This window comes from Saccoglossus kowalevskii, chromosome 16 (assembly GCF_978046115.1).
Source record: "Saccoglossus kowalevskii chromosome 16, keSacKowa6.1, whole genome shotgun sequence".
NCBI classification, from domain to species: Eukaryota; Metazoa; Hemichordata; class Enteropneusta; family Harrimaniidae; genus Saccoglossus; species Saccoglossus kowalevskii.
This window is the reverse complement of record NC_140656.1, coordinates 32,065,477-32,087,660: the sequence shown is the minus strand read 5'-3', so window position 1 is coordinate 32,087,660 and position 22,184 is coordinate 32,065,477. Positions and strand designations below refer to the sequence as shown.

At 32.2% G+C, this 22,184-nt stretch overlaps 1 protein-coding gene across 1 annotated transcript in view; it reads right to left on the bottom strand.

Annotated features, from left to right (window-relative positions):
- Positions 1-22,184, bottom strand: part of LOC100366953 (uncharacterized) — a 151,938-nt gene that overhangs the window by 108,916 nt on the left and 20,838 nt on the right. The window contains exons 11-18 of the mRNA XM_085491379.1: positions 21,273-21,407; positions 20,064-20,275; positions 12,647-12,777; positions 11,319-11,509; positions 10,440-10,585; positions 5,503-5,835; positions 1,864-2,006; positions 1,380-1,608 (exon numbers count right to left, since the gene is read on the bottom strand). Coding sequence (XP_085347505.1) covers positions 1,380-1,608; positions 1,864-2,006; positions 5,503-5,835; positions 10,440-10,585; positions 11,319-11,509; positions 12,647-12,777; positions 20,064-20,275; positions 21,273-21,407 — 1,520 coding nt within the window. The remainder of the gene's footprint in view (positions 1-1,379; positions 1,609-1,863; positions 2,007-5,502; positions 5,836-10,439; positions 10,586-11,318; positions 11,510-12,646; positions 12,778-20,063; positions 20,276-21,272; positions 21,408-22,184) is intronic.

Below are 22,184 nucleotides of genomic sequence, written 5' to 3'. Positions count from 1 at the left end.
CCTCATTGTGTGACTACTGTATTATATGAAAAGTAAAAAAAAAACATTTATGAATAGCTATCATGTTGCAAGCTCTGCTTTGTATGCAAATCAACTTAAATAGTTAGTTGGTGTCCAGTGGAGGGAGAAGTCAACAGTACTGTTGCCTCCTGAGAATCTACATCTTCAAACACTGCAATCTTCGAAGTGCGTTTTTAAACTAGTATTATGAAAACTATCATTCTGTTCTAATAGCTGAAACATATTCCTGCGAGTTTTTATTTGTCGAATGAACTGTTTGTCAAATACAGAATACATATATTTTAGAACAATTTTCTTTTTAAAATGTGGATGAAATGTTTTGCTTTTTATGTATTTTTTATGTATTGTTTTTGATTTGATAACTTTGAACTAAACAGATTTTCTATTAGCTTCAGATCTTGATCAAAGTTTGGCACCCAGTTCATAGGAGTGCTTATATTGATTTTCTGACATCTTGTTTTCTGTAAAGATTTTATTGGTAGGTTTAAAAATGTGTATCAGACTGTGCAATCTCTTCATGAGTTGGTTTTGAAACCCAGTATGGGATTCTAGGATACATTACCAAGGATATTATTACAAGATAAATCATTTGCTTCATTGAACACATACAACAATGCATATTTCCACTGAGATCAGTGACCTTTGATGTGTATCACCAGTGATCAGTCAAGTAGAAACAGTCAAAATATTTTATCAGATTTTCTCAATTTTTGCATGATATTTTCATACAAAACATCTGTTGTTCAAACTCAGGGAAGACATTATACTGATGAATAAGGTGACCACGTTTGATGAAGTTTGGAATAGAATTAGTAAAGTTATTATGCACACAATAACAATTATTAATGACGACGACGACGACAACGACAACAACGACAACGACAACGCCGGACAAAATCTTTCCGTTAATATACCTTTCCCTTCCATCTTTGATGGTACGGGCAAGGTAAAAAATCAAATGTACGGTGGGAAAATTGCATAGCATCTCGCATTTCTCCCTTCATTGTAGCATTTGCATCACATTGTGTTCACATTCAAATCACACACACTTTGCATGAATGTCACATTGTCATTGTATTGCATCAAAAACACATCATTGTAGCATTAAATTGTCGCATAATAATTCTTGTATTATGTCACATAGCCATAAATATTATTGTTTATACAAATTATCATAATATTGAGTTTTCTAATTATGTCAATCTTTTCTACAAATGTTGTTGTGATTAATATTTTTCAAAAATGATTAATTAATCCAAATTTACTTCTTTTAAAGAAGGTATGAATATATTGAATAAATCTCCCATGATGCATTTGATATCCCCAGAGCTGTTTAACCATTCATAAGTAATTCTCACCAAAGACACTCCTGTGAAGTGTTCAAATTTGTTGTCTTCTGCAGAGACACCTTCAGTAATCCAGTCTAAAGCATCTTCTAATTTATCTTTAGCGTTAAGAATATCTTCCCAGATCCCACTAATCTCATCGTCCAGATCAAACCAGTAAGGTCGCTGATCGTCCAAAAAGAAGCAGGCTTCTTCAATCCTATTCTTGGCTTCAAACACTCCAGCAATGGCTGCCTTAATTCTAGGTTTGCAAAAAAAATTTTTTTTTTAAAAAACTTCGAAAATGATCAATAGAATTTATGTCCATTTGATTCATAATTAAAAAAGAATGAATTTACAAAATATTGTACAGAAAAATCACAGAATAATCAATTTAATAATTAATAGTCAGTTTAATGTTAACATTTTTTTTTTAATTCAATGATTTATCGATTTTCAGACATAAATATTCACCAATCACAACCACCAATCAGGTTTAATTTTAGTGAAAACTTACTTGTATACAGATTTTGCAATATCAGTAATTGCAGTTCGAGGAGATTTAAATAACTTCTTGACTGCCTGAGCTGCAGCCTTGATGGCATCTTCTATCTGTTGTGCAGCCCATGGGAGTATAACTGTTATTCCATCAACAATTGACTGTAAAGAAGAAATTGATTTGTATTTTTATTTTATAAGCAGAATTATAAAATAAGTAATTTTGGATTCCATGAAACAAATTATTGTCACAATTGTCTTTTCTAGACAATTTTTTATATGTAGATTACATACCTGCACACATATGCACATGTAAAGTTCTTTTCATATTGCATACCAGCACACATATGCACAAGTTCTTTTCATATTACATACCAGCACACATATGCACAAGTTCTTTTCATATTACATACCTGCACACATATGCACAAGTTCTTTTCATATTACATACCAGCACACATACGCACAAGTTCTTTTCATATTACATACCTGCACACATATGCACAAGTTCTTTTCATATTACATACCAGCACACATATGCACAAGTTCTTTTCATATTACCGATACATACCTGCACACATATGCACAAGTTCTTTTCATATTACCGATACATACCAGCACACATATGCACAAGTTCTTTTCATATTACATACCAGCACACATATGCACAAGTTCTTTACATATTACATATCTGCACACATATGCACAAGTTCTTTTCATATTACATACCAGCACACATATGCACAAGTTCTTTTCATATTACATACCAGCACACATAAGCACAAGTTCTTTTCATATTACATATCTGCACACATATGCACAAGTTCTTTTCATATTACATACCAGCACACATATGCACAAGTTCTTTTCATATTACATACCAGCACACATAAGCACAAGTTCTTTTCATATTACATATCTGCACACATATGCACAAGTTCTTTTCATATTACATACCAGCACACATATGCACAAGTTCTTTTCATATTACCGATACATACCTGCACACATATGCACAAGTTCTTTTCATATTACCGATACATACCAGCACACATATGCACAAGTTCTTTTCATATTATTGTACATACCAGCACACATATGCACAAGTTCTTTTCATATTATTGTACATACCAGCACACATATGCACAAGTTCTTTTCATATTACATACCAGCACACATATGCACAAGTTCTTTACATATTACATACCAGCACACATATGCACAAGTTCTTTTCATATTACATACCAGCACACATATGCACAAGTTCTTTTCATATTGCATACCGGCACACATATGCACAAGTTCTTTTCATATCAGATACCAGCACACATATGCACAAGTTCTTTTCATATTACATACCAGCACACATATGCATAAGTTCTTTTCATATTACATACCAGCACACATATGCACAAGTTCTTTTCATATTACATACCGGCACACATATGCACAAGTTCTTTTCATATTACATACCAGCACACATATGCACAAGTTCTTTTCATAGTACATACCAGCACACATATGCACAAGTTCTTTACATATTACATACCAGCACACATATGCACAAGTTCTTTTCATATTACATACCAGTACACATATGCACAAGTTCTTTTCATATTACATACCAGCACACATATGCACAAGTTCTTTTCATATTACATACCAGCACACATACAAATGTATGCACAAGTTCTTTTCATATTACATACCTGCACACATATGCACAAGTTCTTTTCATATCAGATACCAGCACACATATGCACAAGTTCTTTTCATATTACATACCAGCACACATATGCACAAGTTCTTTTCATATTACATACCAGCACACATATGCACAAGTTCTTTTCATATTACATACCAGCACACATATGCACAAGTTCTTTTCATATTACATACCAGCACACATATGCACAAGTTCTTTTCATATTACATACCAGCACACATATGCACAAGTTCTTTTCATATTACATACCAGCACACATATGCACAAGTTCTTTTCATATTACATACCAGTACACATATGCACAAGTTCTTTACATATTACATACCAGCACACATATGCACAAGTTCTTTTCATATTACATACCAGCACACATATGCACAAGTTCTTTTCATATTACATACCTGCACACATATGCACAAGTTCTTTTCATATCAGATACCAGCACACATATGCACAAGTTCTTTTCATATTACATACCAGCACACATATGCACAAGTTCTTTTCATATTACATACCAGCACACATATGCACAAGTTCTTTTCATATTACATACCAGCACACATATGCACAAGTTCTTTTCATATTACATACCAGCACACATATGCACAAGTTCTTTTCATATTACATACCAGCACACATATGCACAAGTTCTTTTCATATTACATACCAGCACACATATGCACAAGTTCTTTTCATATTACATACCAGTACACATATGCACAAGTTCTTTACATATTACATACCAGCACACATATGCACAAGTTCTTTTCATATTACATACCAGCACACATATGCACAAGTTCTTTTCATATTACATACCAGCACACATATGCACAAGTTCTTTACATATTACATACCAGCACACATATGCACAAGTTCTTTTCATATTACATACCAGCACACATATGCACAAGTTCTTTTCATATCAGATACCAGCACACATATGCACAAGTTCTTTTCATATCAGATACCAGCACACATATGCACAAGTTCTTTTCATATTACATACCAGCACACATATGCACAAGTTCTTTACATATTACATACCAGCACACATATGCACAAGTTCTTTTCATATTACATACCTGCACACATATGCACAAGTTCTTTTCATATTACATACCAGCACACATATGCACAAGTTCTTTACATATTACATACCAGCACACATATGCACAAGTTCTTTTCATATTACATACCAGCACACATATGCACAAGTTCTTTTCATAGTACATACCAGCACACATATGCACAAGTTCTTTACATATTACATACCAGCACACATATGAACAAGTTCTTTTCATATTACATACCAGCACACATATGCACAAGTTCTTTTCATATCAGATACCAGCACACATATGCACAAGTTATTTTCATATCAGATACCAGCACACATATGCACAAGTTCTTTTCATATTACATACCAGCACACATATGCACAAGTTCTTTACATATTACATACCAGCACACATATGCACAAGTTCTTTTCATATTACATACCTGCACACATATGCACAAGTTCTTTTCATATTACATACCAGCACACATATGCACAAGTTCTTTACATATTACATACCAGCACACATATGCACAAGTTCTTTTCATATTACATACCAGCACACATATGCACAAGTTCTTTTCATATCAGATACCAGCACACATATGCACAAGTTCTTTTCATATTACATACCAGCACACATATGCACAAGTTCTTTTCATATTACATACCAGCGCACATATGCACAAGTTCTTTTCATATTACATACCAGCACACATATGCACAAGTTCTTTTCATATTACATACCAGCACACATATGCACAAGTTCTTTTCATGTTACATACCAGCACACATATGCACAAGTTTGAGTTCCTCTAAGGGATATAAAGAAGAAAATATACTGGTCTAGCAATTGTGGAGAGATTACTTACATTATAGAATTCCATTACATCTGTCTTGATGTCATTCATAAGTGTATTTACGCGATCCACTACATTACGAACATCAGACACAAAATCAGGCAGGCCACTATATTCACCAACAACACGAACCAAATTCTTTCCAATCTTCCGCAAGTTCCTCACTCGATTTGGTAGATCTTCAATGGCAGCAACAAAATCATTAAATATTTCATTAATATTCGACTTGGTAACTGTTAGCAGATTTTGGAAGACTTTAATAGTGCCTTTTACACTGTTGATTACATTATTGATGATACGGTCAAACTTCTCGACAAGTGCCACAACATCACCATATCCATATTCCTAGGTTAAAAGATTATATTATTGACGTCTTTTATTTATCATAACTTAGGCGTACATAGTATTTTCAATAGAATAGGATAATAATTCAGATTATCAAAAATAAAATTTACATCATGAATGGTGATAATAATTAATTGAATAATAATTATATAATGTAAATATGATCAAATTTAGCTTTGGTGTAAAACAGGAAGTGGAGTTTTATGGGTTGTAATGTAACTAAATATTTATATCCTGTTTTCCGGATAATACTTACTTGAAGCAATTAGCTACACTGTAAAATGACTACTTTTCACTGGGTTTAAATTTCACTGATTTAGCATTTTCAGGCATATTCAGTAGGTTTTAAACTCACAGGTTTATCATTTAGATAATGTGTTCTACGCTAAATTTTACATATTCACTGGGTTTTAATTTAGTGCATTTTCCAGTCAGCGAAATAAGCAAAACAAGACATGAAATGTCACAGTCCCCGTTATTTGATTATAAAGTTGTACAAGGAACATCTGCAAACAGGTGAATAAATATGTACTCTTTGTGGTTACAACTCATCATAAAGTGATTTCCAATGATCTAGTTATGTATTGACAACTAAAAACTTCCACTGACCCATGTTCAGAATCTCAGAGTACAAAAGTGCAACAAAACTATTTGTCATACATGTATACTTGCTCAAGAAACTGCATTCATAAATCTGAGTGAACCTTGATGTACCGGTACATGACTTCTTTGTTAATCAGGTCTTAGTATATTACCAAGACCTGGGTTTGTTTCAACATCACCACTGGGCATCAGAATCATTCTCATGTTGTCAAATACAATTTGTTATTAACACAGTAAGGTTTATTATTTAAAATGTATTCATTGTACATAGAACAACATCTGTTAAGTTAAACAATTGTAAAAGCTATGTTTTCAGAGCAAGTACATGTAATAATTAAGAAAGCCAGTTGCGATAAAGGTTGGTCTGCTCATTCCCTTCAATGGAGAAGAAACAAATAATTGTTTGAAGTCTTTTTAGTGCAGTGATATTATTGCATTTCAATCATTTTTAATGGGTATAAAATACTGTAAACCATTTAATTTTCACTTCTAGATATATTCAGGATTTTGTGAAATTTGTGTACAACATTTCAATAAAGTCCCTGACACTCCATGTTGTAGGAACCCAGAAAAAATTGCCTTGCGAAATTGAAGCAGTTCACAGCATCACTGTAAAAAAAAAAAAAAAAAAAAAATAAGTTAAAATAAGTATAGTCAAAGACATACACATGTGGGTTCATAAGACATATGTCCCAATCTGAGTGGTTCTAGGGATTAGTATCACAAGATTTTACTCTCCGTGATTCAATATCAGTCCTATGTATAACGCTGTGTTGATCAGGCGAACTAATTGACAATGGCCCTACAGGTATCGCTATGAAATCACAGTAGTTTTGTATTCTTCTAGCACTTTGACTATGGAAAAACATTTGTTTTTGAAAGTGGACGAATTATTAGAAGAAAAACAGAAACTATTTTTTTAGTATGAATTCTAGTAACTGAAATGCAGGATTGAAAAAGAACAAGACAATACGCAGGATTGATAAACCTTCCGCGAGCACTCCTGAAATTTCAGATCATTGGTACCATGTTTTTGGATACATTCAATGACCTAATACATAAAATCACATTTGTTATTGCTCAATCACTTGACCCTGTATGGCACAAGATTGCAAGCTTCTATCATAAAATTGGGTTATTTATTTGATGCAATGAAACATGCATTCACAGCAGACGGAAATTCGTTTGAGATATTACTGGATTTTTGTATTCAGTTTTCCATTTCAACCACAATCATCACTTAGTAAGCTGTGATCGCGCATTGCGATACTGACTGTGCATAAATGCGCAGTGTAGTGTCATCAGAAGACTGATTGTTTGAGAATATTTTGCACCATTACGCCATTTCAAATATTATATTAATTCACAGACAACAAAATAAAGATTTTGAAAAGAAATAAATAAATAACATCATAAGTTTTCCCACAGTTGATGATTGTATGGCAATTACAAGGCTTCGCCAGTTTTACTTTGGAAGAAGTTGAGAACAGGTAACAGGAAGGGGCTACATGACTACATCTTTTTTTTTGAATTTTAATCAAGCATGATTTTTTTAATTTTTTTTTTTTTTTACAAATGTCTATTTCAGGGCAACAGAAACAAAAACAATAAATGTGTAGGTAGGCATTTTAACAATTGCACAATTAATATTGGATGAAAACGTCATTACCGATATAAATCATAATCATAATTAAAAATAAGATCACATTTAATTTAGTCAGTTTTCATAATGAAATACATAATAACATGTATTTATAAATTTGAATAAGGTTCAACGGCCTTTTCATTTAGTGCCAATTTATACACCATAAAACCTCTGGTTTAGGTGTCACACTCAGAGAAGAGTGAAAGGCCTTTGGTTCATAGGCATCTCGAAATGTTGGAATTGAATCCCCCCAAAAAATTCACATACTGTAACATCCATTATTTTTTTTATAATCTTGTTGATAACGAAAAGTAAAGTATGTTCTAAAAGAAGTTTCGAATAAATACAAACACGAATACATTGCTTAGTGGTTAGTACCGGTAGCAAATGATCACGGTAGCACAATCTGGTCATTCTGTGTTTCGCAAGTGAATAACTTGCTTGTTTTCGAAGTATTGCAATTGTTGATAATTATTCAGTAATGATTATAATAACGCACAAAAATTTAATTCGTTGAATTTTTATAAATTGGAAGTAATATTCAACTTAATTTCATCGTAAACGAATGATTTCGGTCGAATGTAAATGCGCGAAGCGATAGATATCCGCCTTGTTCTCATTTACACGCGGCTCATTTAAATATGTTAATGACGATTCAGTGACCTCGTGGTGAACGCAACGCGGTAGTAGATTTACCGATGTTCTGGCAAGATCTTTATGCTTTGATTTTGACAGGGAAAACGGCATGATTTTTTTTTTAATCAAAAAATTAGTTGTTTTCAAAATATAAACTGAGCATTCAAAGAATAATTTAACATTGTTCGCAGAAATAACAGCTCATTGTCGAAACGAAGCTTACCCATTCGGGCTATTCACAATAGGTGTCAATGACTACGGTAAAATATAAAGTAGACTCTTTTAGGCGCCAGGAGTGAATGAAATATCTAAAATATTTAAAAAAAAACTAAAAAAAAATGCCGAAAAAACGCCGGGCGATTTCATGGTCCGTTGCAGACTACTCGACCGAACGTCCATACACGTGTTGTCACTGCACATCGGCCATGTTGAATCGTACGAGATCGGCAAAATCTTCATTACAACTAACAGTTTAATGCTCACAACATAAAAATACGAATATAATCATATGCAACCTACTATTATATAATGAATAAATTGATCGACACAGGGACATCCCCCCCCCCCAAGTTGTGGATATTTCAGAAATCGCGTCACAAGCAAAAGACCGGATAACGATTTACTAACTTACTTGAAACTATGTCCAGATGAATTAATCGTCCGTGTACAATAATTTGACAGGGTATACAATTTACAAACTAGTTGCGTAGATTGGAGACAATTGTTTGCTTTTTTGGCTTTTCACAAGAATATAAAGCTGGCAATCATCATAATATTCACGTCCGTACGTACATCACGGAATGTACACCAATCGCACCCCAAAATACATTCAATTTTGTAGAAACTGGAGAACTTACCTTTGCAAACACGTCTCTTATGCCGCCTTCTTGAAGTTCTTGAAATCAAATAAGGTTACTAGTTCTTCTAGTAACTAGTGAATGAGACCACTGAGCCGAACAGAATACATGTATAAACAATACTATAATAAATTGCACGCAATGGAGAAATCACGTGCTGTAGCGTTACTCACAGATCTAATCTACTGTAAAATATTTTATTTCAGCTGGAATTATCATTCGCTGAAAAGACTTTTTCTGGCTGTTTTTGTATTGAATTTATTTTCATTGATTTTTGACAAGTTTGACTGTAAAATATTGGAAAAAGGGAATATTCGCTGGATTTTATTTTAACTGAAACATTCCTTCAGCGAAAATAGCAAAAAAATGTTGCAAGCAAAAATAAAGTATTTTACAGTAATTAATTTATTCTGAGCATGCGCAGACGTTCTTTCAATGTTGCCGGGAGAGGTAATTTTTGATAAAAATCGTGAAAAAGACCCACTTGGGATTTTCAGATCTGGAAAAAAAATTACGTGCATACTCGGAAGACACTTGTTCATCAACCTGCCAAGTTTCACTGATACCTGCTATAGAATTTCTGAGAAAATGTTGGAGACGGAAAAAAGACAAAACCTGAATTATAAGTCCCCTTTTCAGGCTGCGCCTGAACGGGGACTAATTAAAACCCAGTAAATAATTAACCATATTACAGTAGCTGGGTAATGACATATATTAACCAAAGAAAACAATGATGTCCCATAGCCATCTGGTTTGAAATTAACAAATTGTAGAAAAATACTTAAAAATATGATAAATTTTGCACCAAAATTATAGTGAGAAAAATGATAGTAATTAAAGTGTGCAAATATAAGTGAACATACTTGTAAGATGTTAAGAGAATATGAACCATGTCCTTTAAAACACAGTTTAGCATTCAGGAATTCCAAATTAACGCCTAGAATCCCGATATGTGCCCTTGCCCAGGCTCCATCTTCTACGTATACTTCAAGGGTTCCACTTAACTTTTCTGTGAATAAAACATACATAAAGTTAGATAAGTAATTGTTAATAATGAAATTAATGTTTCTTTTTAGCAGACTGGAGTGTGGACTGACCTCTTTTTAAACTAATTTTACTACTGAATAGTGCCTGTTGTTGAGGAATTGACCCATTTTTGAGAAAACAATTTGACATTTTGTTTGCATGGTCAAATGTCATAAATTTTTCTTTCAAAAACTTTCATGTACTACTAATAATGACCATGAATAGAGATACCATTTTAGTAGGTTAGTGGATATATATAGAGAATATATAGCCTTTCATGTCTTGCACTCTTCAGTTTGAATGAAATAGAAATAGGCACGCCGGAGAAATGGTTGATGACATGTTGTTTCTTGGGTAAAAATTGATGCCAGTTAAAGTCACCAAAATCAAATTGTATACATATACTGTTATGTCTTGTCTTTATCCCTACTTTGAACACAATTAGTCATGTGCATCTGAAAAACAGCCAAAGACACATGAAAATTAATACAACATGGCTGTCAGTCGGCCATTTTGAATCAAATCACAAAACAAACTGATGTACATCACTAACCCGGCCAAGGCATGCATGAGAAACAGGTGACTACAAGTTCAAAAAATTATGACCAGTCAGTCAACGGTCTTCAAAAATAATCAACATATGTTTTCCATTATATCTCATCATTGTACCAACTTTGAATAACATTGGTCAAATGCACATCCAAGAAATGACTTACTGAGGTCAAGGGTCAGGAAGTTCTTCATGACAAATCCTAAAGAAGCACCTATTTTTTCACTGCCGATTGTTTTACTCCAATCAATGAATGGTAATTTGAGTTCAAAGTGGAAATCTTTGAAAATGGAACGTCTACTTCTCATCAACGGTTTATTGGATTCATCATATGTGATATCAGTTTGGTTTGTATGTCTGAAATATATCAAATGAATACTACATGTAGTTATAAATGACAAAAATGACAACAATGACAACATAGACAACAATGACCCAGAATGCAGATGAAATGACACAAAAACCTGATGAGAACAGCTAGGATACCTTAACACACCTAAAACATGTAAAGTTAACACTAGATTCTCTTTAAAGGCCCAATTCACTTGCCTGAGCAAGTGTGAATTGGAGGTGTGGCTATGATAATGGGTGTTGTTAATCACTTGCACAGCCTATGACACATCCTGTTTCAGCAGTCCAACATCACGTGACTTTGATTGACAGTAGTGAATTATTCAAGATTAGTAGCGCGTCCCTTTCCCCGGTTCATGTTTTTTGACTTTTATCCGCCAAAATCTCAGCTCGTACACAATTTATTGTTATAAATACTACACACAGACACTGCTGTTATATTCATAGTCACATGCATCCACTTTGGCATGACATAATAGACATGTAAGTTCGAGAAAACGCATTTTTACCGGAGCTTGGCTGGAGCTGTTTACTACAGCTTAGGAGCGTATTTGAAGTATACCTGGGCCTTTAACTAAGTGCAGAATCAATTCATAAAAGTGGGTGATTATGATAAAAATGATAACTTCACCATCAATCTTGTATTATTGGATAGGCAATAAATGCACCTACACAATATAAACAATTGCCCGAAAAAACATTGTACTTTCAATTATGCATGCCATGGTAAAATAACCGTATAGCACAGCTTATTTTACCATGTTGCAAGTAGAATATTTAGGATGTTATATAACATTTGTACATAATTGTTGATGCTTTAATATTATTTCCATGTCTCAGAAGTTGGTATAACAAACAACCACCAAAATTGGGTATACCCACATTAACGATGGTTTACTGCTTTTGATTATAATGAGAGAGATTTTCACTGCAAATACACTCAGCTTATTGCCATTGGCAATGTACCAAAATCTGGCATGTGACCCATCAAAATAAGCAAATCACACACTCGTGCAGTGAAGTATAATTACAGGGTAATGTACTTTTAGCCTAAAAAGAAGAACATTTGCATATATTTGGCATGCAAGCTTAGCCAGTCCCTCTAAAAGTCAAGCTCAGAGAGGTATGAGAGGGAGGACTTACACTGCCACGTAATCCTGCATAAGTTCATCAAACTGTAATCCATGGGGATGTTTATGGTATTCAATAGTAGCAGTGTAACGTACGTGTTCCTCATGGTCATTCATAGCCATGTCCAGCAATGTATTCGCAGCCTACAGTGAAATAGATTTGTCATGATAGAGTTAGAAATAAAATGAATTTCAAACAAATAAAGAAAACTACACTCATTTTAAAGTACCCATGGATGATGTGAATTGTTAATTTTTGTAAATATTTGAAAATCTCTGAATTAAACAAGATGTGATTTGCTATCAAGGTGCTCTTGTACTGCCATCTAGGCATGAGGGTACCGTAATTGCAGATTAGACAATGCTAAGGTCATTTCAAAATTATATACATACGCACCAAGGATGTAATTGGCTAAACCACTTTGAGTTTATAAATGTTATTTATATCCATGGGTAGTTGATTGATGTCTGTGATTGGTTATCACCAGTCAAATGCCCATATATGGACTGTATTTAAAATATAATATGAGAAACATCCAGCCACATTGACACATTCAGAAATATTTTTCAGATATTGACTATTGGGCAGTAGTCTATACAAATACTCGAGAAACTTGGCCACATTCATCCCTCATACACACCCACCTGTTCATGCTTGTAGCGACTGATTTCAGTGCTATAAGTATGAGATATATATTATTTATAAAATACACACCTGTTGATTATTGTAGCGACTGATTCCAGTGTTATAAGTATGAGATATATATTATTTATAAAATACACACCTGTTGATGATTGTAGCGACTGATTCCAGTGTTATAAGTATGAGATATACATTATTTATAAAATACACACCTGTTGATGATTGTAGCGACTGATTCCAGTGTTATAAGTATGAGATATATATTATTTATAAAATACACACATGTTGATGATTGTAGCGACTGATTCCAGTGTTATAAGTATGAGATATATATTATTTATAAAATACACACCTGTTGATGATTGTAGCGACTGATTCCAGTGTTATAAGTATGAGATATATATTATTTATAAAATACACACCTGTTGATGATTGTAGCGACTGATTCCAGTGTTATAAGTATGAGATATATATTATTTATAAAATACACACCTGTTGATGATTGTAGCGACTGATTCCAGTGTTATAAGTATGAGATATATATTATTTATAAAATACACACTTGTTGATGGTTGTAGCGACTGATTCCAGTGTTATAAGTATGAGATATATATAATTTATAAAATACACACCTGTTGATTATTGTAGCGACTGATTCCAGTGTAATAAGTATGAGATATATATTATTTATAAAATACACACCTGTTGATTATTGTAGCGACTGATTCCAGTGTTATAAGTATGAGATATATATTATTTATAAAATACACACCTGTTGATGATTGTAGCGACTGATTCCAGTGTTATAAGTATGAGATATATATTATTTATAAAATACACACCTGTTGATTATTGTAGCGACTGATTCCAGTGTTATAAGTATGAGATATATATTATTTATAAAATACACACCTGTTGATGATTGTAGCGACTGATTCCAGTGTTATAAGTATGAGATATATATTATTTATAAAATACACACATGTTGATGATTGTAGCGACTGATTCCAGTGTTATAAGTATGAGATATATATTATTTATAAAATACACACCTGTTGATGATTGTAGCGACTGATTCCAGTGTTATAAGTATGAGATATATATAATTTATAAAATACACACCTGTTGATGATTGTAGCGACTGATTCCAGTGTTATAAGTATGAGATATATATTATTTATAAAATACACACCTGTTGATGATTGTAGCGACTGATTCCAGTGTTATAAGTATGAGATATATATTATTTATAAAATACACACCTGTTGATGATTGTAGCGACTGATTCCAGTGTTATAAGTATGAGATATATATAATTTATAAAATACACACCTGTTGATGATTGTAGCGACTGATTCCAGTGTTATAATTATGAGATATATATTATTTATAAAATACACACCTGTTGATGATTGTAGCGACTGATTCCAGTGTTATAATTATGAGATATATATTATTTATAAAATACACACCTGTTGATGATTGTAGCGACTGATTCCAGTGTTATAAGTATGAGATATATATAATTTATAAAATACACACATGTTGATTATTGTAGCGACTGATTCCAGTGTTATAAATATGAGATATATATAATTTATAAAATACACACCTGTTGATGATTGTAGCGACTGATTCCAGTGTTATAAGTATGAGATATATATTATTTATAAAATACACACCTGTTGATGATTGTAGAGACTGATTCCAGTGCTATAAGTATGAGATATATATAATTTATAAAATACACACCTGTTGATGATTGTAGCGACTGATTACAGTGTTATAAGTATGAGATATATACTATTTATAAAATACACACCTGTTGATGATTGTAGCGACTGATTCCAGTGTAATAAGTATGAGATATATATTATTTATAAAATACACACCTGTTGATGATTGTAGCGACTGATTCCAGTGTTATTAGTATGAGATATATATTATTTATAAAATACACACCTGTTGATGATTGTAGTGACTGATTCCAGTGTTATAAGTATGAGATATATATTATTTATAAAATACACACCTGTTGATTATTGTAGCGACTGATTCCAGTGTTATAAGTATGAGATATATATTATTTATAAAATACACACCTGTTGATGATTGTAGCGACTGATTACAGTGTTATAAGTATGAGATATAAATTATTTATAAAAGACACACCTGTTGATGATTGTAGCGACTGATTCCAGTGTTATAAGTATGAGCTATATATTATTTATAAAATACACACCTGTTGATGATTGTAGCGACTGATTCCAGTGTTATAAGTATGAGATATATATTATTTATAAAATACACACCTGTTGATGATTGTAGCGACTGATTCCAGTGTTATTAGTATGAGATATATATTATTTATAAAATACACACATGTTGATGATTGTAGCGACTGATTCCAGTGTAATAAGTATGAGATATAAATTATTTATAAAATACACACCTGTTGATGATTGTAGCGACTGATTCCAGTGTTATAAGTATGAGATATATATTATTTATAAAATACACACCTGTTGATGATTGTAGCGACTGATTCCAGTGTTATAAGTATGAGATATATATTATTTATAAAATACACACCTGTTGATGATTGTAGCGACTGATTCCAGTGTTATAAGTATGAGATATATATTATTTATAAAATACACACCTGTTGATGATTGTAGCGACTGATTCCAGTGTTATAAGTATGAGATATATATTATTTATAAAATACACACCTGTTGATGATTGTAGTGACTGATTCCAGTGTAATAAGTATGAGATATATATTATTTATAAAATACACACCTGTTGATGATTGTAGCGACTGATTCCAGTGTTATAAGTATGAGATATATATTATTTATAAAATACACACCTGTTGATGATTGTAGCGACTGATTCCAGTGTTATAAGTATGAGATATATATAATTTATAAAATACACACATGTTGATTATTGTAGCGACTGATTCCAGTGTTATAAATATGAGATATATATAATTTATAAAATACACACCTGTTGATGATTGTAGCGACTGATTCCAGTGTTATAAGTATGAGATATATATTATTTATAAAATACACACCTGTTGATGATTGTAGAGACTGATTCCAGTGCTATAAGTATGAGATATATATAATTTATAAAATACACACCTGTTGATGATTGTAGCGACTGATTACAGTGTTATAAGTATGAGATATATACTATTTATAAAATACACACCTGTTGATGATTGTAGCGACTGATTCCAGTGTAATAAGTATGAGATATATATTATTTATAAAATACACACCTGTTGATGATTGTAGCGACTGATTCCAGTGTTATTAGTATGAGATATATATTATTTATAAAATACACACCTGTTGATGATTGTAGTGACTGATTCCAGTGTTATAAGTATGAGATATATATTATTTATAAAATACACACCTGTTGATTATTGTAGCGACTGATTCCAGTGTTATAAGTATGAGATATATATTATTTATAAAATACACACCTGTTGATGATTGTAGCGACTGATTACAGTGTTATAAGTATGAGATATAAATTATTTATAAAAGACACACCTGTTGATGATTGTAGCGACTGATTCCAGTGTTATAAGTATGAGCTATATATTATTTATAAAATACACACCTGTTGATGATTGTAGCGACTGATTCCAGTGTTATAAGTATGAGATATATATTATTTATAAAATACACACCTGTTGATGATTGTAGCGACTGATTCCAGTGTTATTAGTATGAGATATATATTATTTATAAAATACACACATGTTGATGATTGTAGCGACTGATTCCAGTGTAATAAGTATGAGATATAAATTATTTATAAAATACACACCTGTTGATGATTGTAGCGACTGATTCCAGTGTTATAAGTATGAGATATATATTATTTATAAAATACACACCTGTTGATGATTGTAGCGACTGATTCCAGTGTTATAAGTATGAGATATATATTATTTATAAAATACACACCTGTTGATGATTGTAGCGACTGATTCCAGTGTTATAAGTATGAGATATATATTATTTATAAAATACACACCTGTTGATGATTGTAGCGACTGATTCCAGTGTTATAAGTATGAGATATATATTATTTATAAAATACACACCTGTTGATGATTGTAGTGACTGATTCCAGTGTAATAAGTATGAGATATATATTATTTATAAAATACACACCTGTTGATGATTGTAGCGACTGATTCCAGTGTTATAAGTATGAGATATATATTATTTATAAAATACACACCTGTTGATGATTGTAGCGACTGATTACAGTGTAATAAGTATGAGATATATATTATTTATAAAATACACACTTGTTGATGATTGTAGCGACTGATTACAGTGCTATAAGTATGAGATATATATTATTTATAAAATACACACTTGTTGATGATTGTAGCGACTGATTCCAGTGTAATAAGTATGAGATATATATTATTTATAAAATACACACCTGTTGATGATTGTAGCGACTGATTCCAGTGTAATAAGTATGAGATATATATTATTTATAAAATACACACTTGTTGATGATTGTAGCGACTGATTACAGTGTTATAAGTATGAGATATATATTATTTATAAAATACACACTTGTTGATGATTGTAGCGACTGATTCCAGTGTAATAAGTATGAGATATATATTATTTATAAAATACACACTTGTTGATGATTGTAGCGACTGATTCCAGTGTAATAAGTATGAGATATATATTATTTATAAAATACACACTTGTTGATGATTGTAGCGACTGATTACAGTGTTATAAGTATGAGATATATATTATTTATAAAATACACACTTGTTGATGATTGTAGCGACTGATTACAGTGTTATAAGTATGAGATATATATTATTTATAAAATACACACCTGTTGATGATTGTAGCGACTGATTACAGTTTTATAAGTATGAGATATACATTATTTATAAAATACACACTTGTTGATGATTGTAGCGACTGATTCCAGTGTAATAAGTATGAGATATATATTATTTATAAAATACACACCTGTTGATGATTGTAGTGACTGATTCCAGTGTTATAAGTATGAGATATATATTATTTATAAAATACACACCTGTTGATGATTGTAGCGACTGATTCCAGTGTTATAAGTATGAGATATATATTATTTATAAAATACACACATGTTGATGATTGTAGCGAATGATTCCAGTGTTATAAGTATGAGATATATATTATTTATAAAATACGCACCTGTTGATGATTGTAGCGACTGATTCCAGTGTTATAAGTATGAGATATATATTATTTATAAAATACACACCTGTTGATGATTGTAGCGACTGATTCCAGTGTTATAAGTATGAGATATATATTATTTATAAAATACACACCTGTTGATGATTGTAGCGACTGATTCCAGTGTTATAAGTATGAGATATATATTATTTATAAAATACACACTTGTTGATGATTGTAGTGACTGATTCCAGTGTTATAAGTATGAGATATATATTATTTATAAAATACACACTTGTTGATGGTTGTAGCGACTGATTCCAGTGTTATAAGTATGAGATATATATAATTTATAAAATACACACCTGTTGATTATTGTAGCGACTGATTCCAGTGTAATAAGTATGAGATATATATTATTTATAAAATACACACCTGTTGATGATTGTAGTGACTGATTCCAGTGTTATAAGTATGAGATATATATTATTTATAAAATACACACATGTTGATGATTGTAGCGACTGATTCCAGTGTAATAAGTATGAGATATAAATTATTTATAAAATACACACCTGTTGATGATTGTAGCGACTGATTCCAGTGTTATTAGTATGAGATATATATTATTTATAAAATACACACATGTTGATGATTGTAGCGACTGATTCCAGTGTTATAAGTATGAGATATATATTTATAAAATACACACATGTTGATGATTGTAGCGACTGATTCCAGTGTTATTAGTATGAGATATATATTATTTATAAAATACACACATGTTGATGATTGTAGCGACTGATTCCAGTGTTATAAGTATGAGATATATATAATTTATAAAATACACACCTGTTGATGATTGTAGCGACTGATTCCAGTGTTATAAGTATGAGATATATTATTTATAAAATACACACCTGTTGATGATTGTAGCGACTGATTCCAGTGTTATAAGTATGAGATATATATTATTTATATAATACACACCTGTTGATGATTGTAGCGACTGATTCCAGTGTTATAAGTATGAGATATATATTATTTATAAAATACACACATGTTGATGATTGTAGCGACTGATTCCAGTGTTATAAGTATGAGATATATATTATTTATAAAATACACACATGTTGATGATTGTAGCGACTGATTCCAGTGTTATAAGTATGAGATATATATAATTTATAAAATACACACCTGTTGATGATTGTAGCGACTGATTCCAGTGTTATAAGTATGAGATATATATTATTTATAAAATACACACATGTTGATGATTGTAGCGACTGATTCCAGTGTTATAAGTATGAGATATATATAATTTATAAAATACACACCTGTTGATGATTGTAGCGACTGATTCCAGTGTTATAAGTATGAGATATATATTATTTATAAAATACACACCTGTTGATGATTGTAGCGACTGATTCCAGTGTTATAAGTATGAGATATATATAATTTATAAAATACACACATGTTGATGATTGTAGCGACTGATTCCAGTGTTATACGTATGAGATATATATAATTTATAAAATACACACCTGTTGATGATTGTAGCGACTCACAGAAATTATACCACTTCTTCTGAGTAATGATGGACTTCCAGTGTTGTTCATATAAGATATATAATATTCATAAGAACTGTCAAAACCAGCGTTACCAAGAGCATGAATCAGATTTGCTTTGTAATGCAAATGTGATTGATAGTCTTCTTCTGACATTGTTGATCTTGTATGGCGATGGTTGATCGGGTCTGAAAAACATGCATTAATTAGAGTTACATATACTGTAAAATACTTTATTTTAGCTAGAATTAATTTTCACTGTAAAGACTTTTTGGATGTTCTGTATGGAATTTATTTTCACTAATTTTTGATGAGTTGAATATGAAATATAGGAAAAAAGGTATATTCGCTGGTTTTTATTTTCACTGAATCATTCCTTCAGTGAAAATAGCAAAAATTAATTCTAAGCGAAAATTAAGTATTTTACAGTATCTAACCATGCAGATTCTTGGTCAGATTTAGTTTATCAGCTTCAATTTATTATATTAACAGTATTTAATCTTTTGAATGCCAACTTTCATCACCAATCACAAAGTAAACTTCTTTATTCATATGTATTTTTTTCAAAAATGTTTATCAAGACTAGCTAATGGAAAATTATGGCTGTTTAGTGGTAGAAATTATGGTAAATCATAGTTTTAAACATAATAAATTCTAATCCTTTATAAACTGAAATCACGCAATTATTATGATTACAAGAAAAAAGTTAATAAGGTGGCCATCAACATCAGTGATCATTCACTTTACACTTTATAGAATCTGAATGTTGCCTTTTCCTACAAAATGGTCGAATTGCTAGGCCGGAAAAATAAAAATTACAATTTTACCAGAAACTAAATCTACCTAATATGAGGAGTACGGTATTTGAGTTAGTTTGGACACGAGAAACTGTTAACAGGGACATGGAAAACAATGATAGACTCAGTAACTACTGTTACAATATGCTGATGTTCTTTTGTTTGCATCACCTTTATGACCTTTACGCGCATGCTCTGTGTTGTTGTTGCTTTACCAAGATGTGGGCTTAATAAATGTTGCGCCTGCAACACATCCAGACCACGGCCTCCTCGTGACTACTTTCATACACCCGCACATATCAAAACAACTACCAGTAAGTCAACCATACTTTAAGTACTAAAGAATATCTTGGACATTTCAGGGTAAAATATAAATATAATGACATACCATGAACACCTAATGTATCTTCAAGCTGTTTCACAATCCTATTTGCTCTTTCTGGGTTTGACTGCTGTAATACTTTAGCAACAGATCCTGCAACTAGCAACACTCTGTGCTGTACATTGGATGTATTCTTTGCATCTAGTGAAAACACATGCATATGTACACTTTATTAATTTACCAACATATACGGATATTATTTAACATCAAATTACTTGCAACCAATAAGCTTTTATTGCTTGTGAGTATGACCACTGCAAGCATTAAGATGACCACTGGTCAATCTATAATGAGAACACTGGTCAACCTGTAGTGAGACCACAGCTCAAACTGTAGGTCAATCTACAGCGAGACTGCTGGTCAACCTACAGTGAGACCACTGGTCAATTTACAGTGAGACCAGTGGTCAACTACAGTGAAACTGCTGGTCAACCTACAGTGAGACTGCTGGTCAACCTATAGGGAGAACACTGGTCAACATAAAGCGGGACTGCTAGTCAACCTACAAGAAGACCACTGGTCAACATACAGCGAGATCGCTGGTCAATCTACAATAAGACCATTGGACAACCTACAATGAGACTGCTGGTCAACCTACAGTGAGACTGCTGGTCAACCTACAAGAAGACCACTGGTCAACCTACAGTGAGATCGCTGGTCAACCTATAGGAAGAACACTGGTCAACCTACAAGAAGACCACTGGTCAACATACAGTGAGATCGCTGGTCAATCTACAGTGAGACCACTGGTCAACCTATAGGGAGAACACTGGTCAACCTACAAGAAGACCACTGGTCAACATACAGTGAGACCACTGGTCAACCTACAATGAGACCACAGGTCAACATACAGCGAGACCACAGGTCAACATACAGCGAGACCACAGGTCAATATACAGCGAGACCAGTGGTCAACTA